The sequence below is a fragment of the Sardina pilchardus genome, chromosome 5, assembly GCF_963854185.1.
Source record: "Sardina pilchardus chromosome 5, fSarPil1.1, whole genome shotgun sequence".
NCBI lineage: Eukaryota > Metazoa > Chordata > Actinopteri > Clupeiformes > Clupeidae > Sardina > Sardina pilchardus.
In genome coordinates this window covers 22,386,634-22,396,633 of record NC_084998.1, presented here as the reverse complement: position 1 = coordinate 22,396,633, position 10,000 = coordinate 22,386,634, and the positions used below count along the sequence as shown (strand labels likewise).

The window sequence follows — 10,000 nt, the reverse complement described above, 5'->3', positions numbered from 1 at the left end:
GGAGGACTCAGGGGCTTTTTTTGGGTTAGTTGGATTTTTTTTTATTATTTTGTTTTTTTGTTTAGTCTTTTTTTTTTTTTTTGTCATGTTTTTTTTTTTTTTTTTGTCATGTTTCATTTTTTTTTTCCCCGAACTTCATTTTCTCTCAAATGTGGCTTCGTAATACTGAGTCACATTGTGACAAGATGTTCAAAAAGACTCTTGTTTTCAATAATAAGAAACCGCCATTCACGATGACGTCTTTATTTACTTTTTCTCTGAAATGACACTGTGATTCCGATTCTCCCAGATGGACAGCTGGCCAGGCCTATTTATGCACACAGTCCAGTAACTGATGCAACATCAGGCAGTGTGTGCTGCTGAAATGCAATCAACAGAATCTGATCTCGAACGCGTTCTATCTTGACGTTCGGCGTACGGCTTTGGAGCATGATGCTGGTGAGGTAACTGTTTCGCCACACCTGCTGTTCCAGTAAACGTAGCCGTTAGCTAACGTGACTCAGATGTGCTGCTGCACCATGTGTCCTGCATCAGTCCACCTCAAGACTCCTCAGGCTGGACGCTGAGCAGACAGCGCACACGTACTGACTGGAAGTGAAATGACAGCGCCACTTGAGTGTGTGTGTGTGTGTGTGTGTGTGTGTTTTGGGGGATGCTATGGGTCTCTCTGTGTGTGTGTGTGTGTGTGTGTGTGTGTGTGTGTGTGTGTCATAGCAGTGTATGATTCACAGTGGTGAGCTCAGAGAGCCCAGGCCCTTCCCGTCCACACACACACACACACACACACACACACACACACACACACAGGCTCTTCCCACCGAGGCCACCTGTGACGACGTCAACACAGCGATGACACACTGCCAGTGGCTGATGTCACTTGCATCGCTCAAGCCGCTCAGTTTCAGTTTCAGCGCTGACGTTGCGCAGCATGATGAGGCAGAGATGTGTAGATGTGGCCATCAAGTCAATACTGACCAGTCAATGAGATGCCCATGTATGGTGGTGCCCACTTCTGCTTAGAACCACTAGCAGTGGGATGACCTCATGATGAGCTGGCATTGAGGATGACTTCACTGATTTGTGACACCCCCCGATCCATCCTCGATGACTAATTCGTTTAGATCCCACACAGTTTGTTTACAAAGCACTTCCGTGGCTACATTAGATGTTGACTGTTTGTCTTGAACGTCACCAATAAGCAACACTGTGAGAATGCAAGTGTGTGTGTGTGTGTGTGTGTGTGTGTCTATGTGTGTGTGTGTGTGTGTGTGTGTGTGTCCGTGTGTGTGTGTGTGTGTGTGTGTGTGAGAGAGAGAGAGTGTGTGTGGGTGTGTGTCCGTGTGTGTTTGTGTTTGAGCATTTCTCTTCCACGTCGTTGTCCATCCTCAAACACCTCCTCTGTAGCCCCTCTGGCTGAACAGCCAAATGTAATGAAATGTACAGGAAGAAGGTGGGGTGTGGGGTGTGGAGGGGGCCGGGGGGGGGGTGTCTGGGGGAGATCTTCCACCAGAGAGGGGGATGACATCACCACCCCCACACCCTGCCACCCCCAGAGTGCTCTGTAGCAGAGAAGCTGTGACCCTGCTTGTATGATGGCTATAATAGAACATTAGGAGATGATAAAATTGCAAATGAACAAGCATGGAGATAAATTTATCATGTACCTCTGTTTTTTACCTCCTCCTCCTCCTCCTCTCCCTCCCTCTTTCTGAGTCTCTGCCCCTCTTTCTCTCTTCCCCCCTCTGTCTCTCTCCCTCTCTCTCGCTCCCCTTCCCTCTCTCTCTCTCTCTCTGTCTCTCTCTCATTTTCTCTCTGGCCCGGCTCGCTGTTGGAAACCTCGCCCACACATTCCTGTATGACCCAAGCATATTTTCCCCACCATTTCCTCCTGGGTTTAATGTATGTGTGGATCGCATTACGAGGGATTATAATTTACACTGTGAAAGCCTCGGGATGGGCCAGCGCCGGCCGGCCGGACGGCCCTCTCTCTCTCTCTCTCTCCAGCGAGCACCCCAAACGCGGCGGTCATCGCGACCGGCCGCGCATTAGCCCCCTCCTTAAGAGCCGGCCATAAATGTATTTTTAACGCAGAGCGTCAAAGTGGACCGGGCCGAACTTTAAATTACAGGGCACTAATTAGTCTTTGGTTATGTTTGGAAATGCGCCGTGACAAGAGTGTGTGGGGGGGGGGGACAGTTACTCATGGCGGCCGCTGCTGCAGGGGGGGCGGGGGGGGGTGGTGTCGCGTACTGCTGGCTGATTTATGCTTTTTAATAAGTGGCCATCGAGAGTGGCACGAAGAGGCCTGTTTTTTTGTATCGGAGCTGGGGAGTGTATAGGCTACTGTGTGTAGGAGCAGCACACACACACAAGGCTGTGGTGGTGGAGCGCCGCGCCATTACGGATGCATTTGGAGACCGTATTCTGCTCTGACCCCAACAGGGTGCTTGGAAGCAAGCGAGGAAGAGAGAGAGCGAGAGAGAGAGAGAGAGAGAGATAGAGGGGGGGGGGGCGAGAGAGAGAGAGGGATTGTTAGCGAGGACGGCCATTCTTCTTCCTCCTTCTGGGCCGAGTGCCTCATCTGGGGGGCCATTTAGGAGGCAGCCAGTGCGCTTCATGATTTCAGAGACCCGGGGGGATCAGGTGTCTCTACCAACTACCCCCCAGCCAACCCCCAACCACCCCCCATCACTCCTTCAGTGCATAACAACCACCCCTCAGCCCCCCCACCCCACACCTCCCCAGCTCATCGTCACCTCCCGTCCATCCCACCTCAATCTCCCATGCGGCATCTTGCACTGGTTTACAGTAGCACTGCCTCCGGTATAGAGTGGGGAGGAAGAGGAAGAGGAGGAAGAGGAGGAGGATGAAGACGAGCTCATTTACACACACACACTCATACGCACAAACAGAGTAGGTAGATGAATCACACTGATGTCACCTCCGCTGAAACACTCCCCCACACACACACACCCACCCACCCACCCCCCCACCCCCATTCCACACACACACACACACACACACACACACACACACACACACACACGACTTCAGCTCATCCAATCTTCTGTGGCTGTGACTTGAGAATATGTCATAGAGGAAGCAGAGAGGGCCTTGGAGACAGCATCCAGTGCTCTGCGCTCAGATGGAATGAGAGCCAATCCAGCCAGTGGAACACATCTCAAACACTACAGGTCTAGAACACACGGTCCCAATGACCACACACTGACAGTGGTGCTGATATTTTGGGGGTAATTAAAGTGGAGCATTTAAAGGGTATCTTTCAGCTGAAGTGTTTAATTTTCGTCATTGGCTGGTGGTCTAGTCAGACAGAGAGTGAGACACGTGTCAGATATCTGACTCTGGATCAGGGGCTGGTCGGGGAGGTGTGGTGGCCATTAAGGGGTGCGGGTGCCTGGGGGCTGGGTGGGTAGTGGGGGGAAGGGGGGGGTGCGCGGCATGGGCCACTGTTGCTGCTTATCCCGCGGGCTCCTGGGAGCACGGAGCCGTGTTCCCACATCACGGCCACGCCATCAGCACCAGGGCCAGCCTCGCCTCCCCGCCCCGCACACATCAGCGCCATCTAATTGATGTCTTCCCTGAGCGCACACGTCGCCTGCCCCCGTTACCCCCCCTCTGACACGCACACACTCGCATACACACACACACACACACACACACACACACACACACACACACACTCACACTGACACACACGCACGGACATGCACATGCACACACACACACACACACACACACACACACACACACACACACACACGCGCCTGTTCACTCACCTCGTAGCCCCGCTATGTAGCTCTCCATCTTACTTTCCATCTCTCCCTTCTTTCTTTCTCTCCCTCCCTCCCTCCATCTTCCTCTCTCTTTCTCTCCCTCTCTCTCTCCCTCTCTCCATCTCCCTCTCCCTCTCTCTCTCTCTCTCCTGCCCTCATGCTGGGGTGCTGCAGTGGGAGGTATAAGGGAGTAGTGTTCGGCCCGCTGTCCATCGCCTCCTCGCTTCACTGCCTCCTTCCGTTCAGCAGCAGGTCTCCACCCATACCCCCACCCACCCACACCCTCTTTCTCCCTCTCTCTCTCCCTCTTTCTCCCTCTCTCTCTCCCTCTCTCTCTCTCTCTCTCTCTCTCTCTCTCTCTCTCTCTCTCTCTCTCCCTCTCTCTCCCTCTCTCTCCCTCTCTCTTGCCTCTCCCCCTCCAGCCCTGAGCGCTGCTACTGTAATGAGAGGTTAACGCGATGGCAGCATTGCCATAATTGAGTGAATTTAGCACCTTGGACAGCGCACTAAAACTCCTTATTGCCTATCTGACCCCCCACACACCCCCCACACCCCACACACACACACACCCACACACACACTACACCCCCCCACTCCCCCGTCCAACCACCCCCTCACCCTCCCTCTCTCCCCTGCCCCACACACACACAGTTCTGCTGCCCCGTGTGGGGCCTGTGTGTGTGTGTGTGTGTGTGTGTGTGTGTGTGTGGCTCTTTGGGGCTGATTGAGTGGCGAGTGCTCCACATGCTCCGGGGCCCGTTTGCAGAGGGAGCAGGCGGCGCCCGGCAACCCAGAGCAATTTTCTGGCTGTCGTTTCCCCACTGCTCTCTGTGCTCTCTCTCAATGATTTCCTCCCTCTCTTTCTTCCTATCTCTCTCTCTTTCTCTCTCTCTCTATCTCTCACCCTCTCTCTCTCTATCCCTCTCTCTCTATCCCTCTCTCTCTTTCCCTCTCTCTCTCTCTCACTCTCTCTCTCACTCTCTCTCTTCAGCCGAACTATAAAGTCCTCAAAATGACATTACAAGGGTTAGTATTGGTGCAGATATGTAGATGTATGTGTGATGGGTGTTGATGGATACATTTCTGTGCATTTCTGTGCACTCACTTTGATTCCACGTCGCTATTCCTGTGTGTGTGTGTGTGTGTGTGTGTGTGTGTGTGTGTGTGTGTGTGTGTGTGTAATATATTCACTGTAATGCAATGCATTGCGCTGATTTCCACACTAAAATGTACAAATGCTAATCTTAACGAAATCTTGACATTCTCCAATGTTTCAAAGAAAACTACGGCAGAGCAAGAAAAAGCAAATGCATAACTTGAGGATGACAGGAAAATGGTTGTAATTACCGTTGTGTGCGCGCTCCCAGGGGATGCACATTTAGATTAAAGATAAGAGCGAAGTTTCTTCGGACGCCACTTTGAATGTGACAAGTTGGATGCGAAGACATATTTTTCCAGCTGCTGCTTTTTATCATGCCGAGTGTTTGGGCAGGGTTTTTTCCCTCTTCTTTTTGTGAGTGTGTGTATGCGTGTGTGCATGTGTGTGTGTGTCTGTGTGTATGTGTGAATTATCTTCCTCGCTCTCTCAGCCATTGTTTCTCATTAGGCAGTGCACATCGAGTCGATTGCAGTTGTATAATCGCCATTGAAATGTTATGGGAACCGCCTTTAGTGAGTTATGTCGCAACAAGAATGAATAGGGCATGGAGGAACTGCGAGACCTTTAGACATAGATTGCATTGTCTTTCGCAAATGGAGAACAGATGTGGGGTGCGATACTTTATTCCGACAGACACTGAACAATTGAGCCAACAGCAGTTCCATGTGTTTGTGTTGACCACAATGTTGCTAAAAGGAAATTCTTAAGTTTTTCATGGAAGAAGCCCCGGTCCATATTTATGCAGTAAATCGTCAAGAGACATAAATCGAAAAATATGAGTTCCATTGTGGTGCGCTCCATGCGCGTACGAAGCGGTGCATGTCCCAGAACAAGTTCAACAAACCCCTGTTGTTGTGGTCGCTTTTTTCATCCATTTAATTTTCTTTTCCTCTCCCCCCCCCTTCTCTCTCTCCTTCTCTCTCTCTCTCTCTCTCTCTCTCTGTCTTTCTCTTGGTTGTGCAGGAGGTCATTCTCAAGCGGGCGGCGGATCTGGTTGAGGCGCTGTATGGGATGCCCCATAACAACCAGGTGAGTGAGCGCTTCCTGCCGTCGCTGGGAAGAGAAGAAAACATCAGTCCGACTCACCAGGTTAAAGCCCATTAATAATTAATCTCTTAATGGTTAATAGAGCCTTTATAAATCATTAATTACATGCTAACAAGACGTGTTCCCATGAATTATTTTATACCCGCCGCTAATGTATCAGTGCTCGGGAAAGACACCGATGAAGCAAGTGATTACACTGTCGCGCCAAGTGAGCCATTTGTAACCATCAGTGTCACTTGCTCTCGGCATGTGCACTCACTAAGCAGACAGGCGCAGGTGACTGAGCTAGCGGCATTAGCATGTGTTATGTCCTGGGGTTTATGCATCTGTAGGGGAGAGAGAGGGAGAGGGGGGGATCTGTCTAGAGATGTTTCGATGTTAAAGACGACATTATGGGGAGGTGTGTGAGGGTTTGTGAAGAATAACGCACATCGCACGTCTGCCAGTGTGATAGTTGATGATTAGAACGTGAGTGTAACAGGGTGACGTTAACAGCGTGTGTTTTGTCTATATGTGCGTGTGTGTGTTATGCGTGTGTGTGTGTGTGTGTGTGTGTGTATGTGTGTGTTTCCTGGAACAGGAGATCATCCTGAAGCGGGCCGCCGATATAGCCGAGGCGCTGTATAACGTGCCCCGGAACCACAACCAGCTGCCGGGCCTCACCAACAGCTCGGTGCACGCGGGCATGATGGGCGTCAACTCCTTCCCCGGCCAGCTCGCCGTCAACGTGTCCGAGTCGACACAAGGCGGAAACCAGGGTGAGCCCACCGAGCACTTTAACGTCTGGACTGGAAATCTGTTTAGTTGGCGTCATCGACGATCAACATACAGTACACACCTAGATTATTGTTGATGGGCATTTTTGGTTAAAAAGGCGCATTGTCAGTAAATAACGTTTTTCAGTACCAGAAGCGGTCTCACTTGAAAATCACACTTGAACCTAAAAAATCAACTGCTGTAGTGTGGATGTCTAAAGAACCGCCAGAGTTCCTCAGAGGGTTCTATGTCAAGCTATCTGTGGGTTCCTTTGTGGAGATTATCAGGAGAATCCATACATACTGTATTGTAGACTGAGATTATTTTAAGACAGGCTTTTGTTATGTCTTTTCACATGGAGCTTCACTGCCCCCTCTGCTGATGGCTGTGCTATAAATGTAGTGATATTTCCATAGCATATCTGCACTGCTAATGGTAGCGCCCCCTTTGAAGTTTCCCTGCAATTATGGACAATTAGGTTCCATGTCCACGGACAGTTGAAGTGTACCTTTAGAAAGTCAGTGTAAATAACAAACCTGATTTGCAAGTCTAAAGGGATTCTTTGTATAGCCATCATTAACGCTTCCCCTCTCTCTCCTCCTGTCTTCCATTCTCTTTTTCTCTCCCCTTCTCTCCTCTCTCTCTCTCTTTCTCTCTTTCTATCTCTTCCCTCTTTCCTCCTCTCTCTCTATGTCTCTCTCTCTCTCTCTCTCTGTGTCTCTCTCTCTCTCTCTGTCTCTCTCTCCTCATCTCTCTATGTCTCTCTCTCTCTCCTCATCTCTCTATGTCTCTCTCTCTCCCTCTCTCTCCAGGCTTTAGCCGGAACACCAGCAGTGTGTCGCCGCATGGCTACGTGCCCAGCTCCACGCCGCAGCAGACCAGCTACAGCTCCGTCTCCACCAGCATGAACGGCTACGGCAACAGCGGCATGTCCAACCTGGGCAGCTCGCCCAGTTTCCTCAACGGCTCCGCCGCCAACTCCCCCTATGCCAGTGAGTCCCGTAGCCAGCGCCCGCGTCCTAAATGAAGTGCTCGTTTACGACTCCGTGCTCCGTCCCCGCGGTTAGAGCGAACGCTGTTCGCCCGGGCCCGCTCGCTCCGCTGTTGGGGATCAAGCAACGGGAGCTTCGTCGCTTGTCTAGTCTAGAATTCGACTGTTTTGTTTTCTTTTGTCTTGTTTTCTTTTGTCTTGTTTTGTTTTTCGGTTGTGTTTGTTTGCGGTCGTTGAAGAGTTCATTTATCAGACACGACCGTGTCGGTTTTTTTCCGCAGAAGTAGTGCAAGACAGCAAACAGGGAAAGAAGCAAAACTTTCCGCTACAGTCTGTTCCACTGCCCTTTACCACTGATCACTGCTCTGTTCCCAAGATCAGACTGGAATTGAGGCCCTGGACTTTTTAAACTGACAAGCAACAAAGCGTTGCTTTTTAGGGGGGGGGGGGGGGGAAGGACAGTGATCTTAAACACAACATGGCTCTTGTTTCTCTCTATTAAATAGGGTAACTGATATGTTAATTATAGATTACCTCAAGTGATCGGGGTATCAGTGGACTTGATGCCTCAATCATAGAATGTTCCAGAGCATGAGGAGAATCGTGTTTATTTTTTTCTTCGATTCAAGTGGATGTCATTGAGGTTGACAGCACAGCCCTCAGATCTTAAGCAATACCCCACTGGGCTCTCTGGCAACCTCCCAACATTACAGTGTTAGATGGCTGTTAGGAGCCCCTCCCCACCCCACCCCCCCAACCCCATGTCTTTGAACTCTTCCGCTACACCCTCTCAACTCTGTTATTCTTTTGCTAATTTTCCTTAATGTTCGGCCCTTTTTTCCAATTCAGCAAACAGGGGAAAGTGTCAGAGTGAGAGAGCGGGGATTGCGTTTGGGGTTGGGGTTGGGGCGGGGTGGAGTGTGATGGAGGAGAGGCAGAGACAGGGGGGAGGTGTTGGGCGGCCGCCCGTGCGTTTGTTCAGCCCTCACTGTGAAGGGGGGATCGGAGGAGTGGAGCGCGGGGGCTTTGCGTTTCTCCTCTTTTTTCTCTCTCTTTTTTCTTTTTTTTTTCTCCTTCGCCTTCTTTTTGAAGCGTTGCGTTTGAGCGTGAGGAGAGGGATGGGAGGGTGAGGGGGGGGCGGGGGGGGGGCGGCTTTGGCACGGCGACTGAGGGCGGCCTCCCGCAGGCGAAAACAATAGCAGCAGATTGCAACACACCGTGGCACAAACGCTAACGCCGCACAGCGAGGAAGGGGGGAGAGAGAGGGGGGTGGAGCTGGTGATGCTAAGACGTGGGGAACTCTGGCACTGGCGCGGCGGGCCGCCTCTCCACGAGCCTCCCAAGCCGCTTTTGAAACGAAATTGAAAAGCCCCGTCGCGCGTTTGCCACGCCTCGACGCTCGTGTCACGCCACCGCCCCTCCATCCCACACTCCTGCGCTCGCAAATTAAAGACTGGTAATTAAATCAATAAACTAATTGGAGGGGTAACAATTCAATTTCACCACTTTGGTCCCCGAGATGTTAACAAGTATTTTAAAAAGGGCCTGCCGGCTCCATTAGACACTTCCAATCAATCCAGAGCCAGGCGATGTGGTTCCAATTTTCATTAATTGATTAGTTAGGAGTTGATAAATGGATTCTGCCATTGTTACATGGCTTGGCTATGAAGCTATTTAAATGGAGCTGTGCTTAGGTGCTCCCCCTGATAAAGAGTTATCAGTGGGACTGACGTTAAAGGAGCTTTGAACGCCAGGTTCAGCTGTGCTCCCAAGGGGGCGAGCTGGATTTCAACATAATAAGAATTGGTTGGTGGGAGATTGCACTGCGCTGCTACCGAGGATCAAAAGGAGAAGTGGGGAGGTTCTAGCACAGGAGGAGGATCGCACAATTCCATTTGAATAGAATTCTTCACTGTTCATTGTGAAGGAAGTTGTAGAACATGTTTGCATTTGTATTTGGTATTTCTATTTTGTGTTTGTGTGATACTAGCACCTTCTTATGTTGACTGAAACGAGTTATCAGTTCATTTTGTGTTCTTCTGTTCATCTGTTCATTTTATGAGTAATCTGTTCATTTTCTCGTAATCTATAATCTCTTTTAAATCCTGCCCTTAATTTCCGAAAAAGGACATATACGGTCACAGTTTATGCCGAAGGTCACACAGTTTTTAACAGAAGCTGCAGTGTGTTGTTGTTGTTGCCCATGATGTGTGTGTGTGTGTGTGTTGAGAGTTAACGCTCCGCCGTCTTCGC

The 10,000-nt window shown here is 50.4% G+C and overlaps 1 protein-coding gene across 3 annotated transcripts in view; it reads left to right on the top strand.

Annotated features, from left to right (window-relative positions):
* LOC134079589 (transcription factor COE1-A) overlaps positions 1-10,000 on the top strand; it is a 154,872-nt gene that overhangs the window by 139,643 nt on the left and 5,229 nt on the right. For all 3 annotated transcript variants that reach the window (XM_062535685.1, XM_062535683.1, XM_062535684.1), the window contains exons 12-14: positions 5,917-5,982; positions 6,581-6,758; positions 7,569-7,748. In XM_062535685.1, coding sequence (XP_062391669.1) covers positions 5,917-5,982; positions 6,581-6,758; positions 7,569-7,748 — 424 coding nt within the window. The remainder of the gene's footprint in view (positions 1-5,916; positions 5,983-6,580; positions 6,759-7,568; positions 7,749-10,000) is intronic.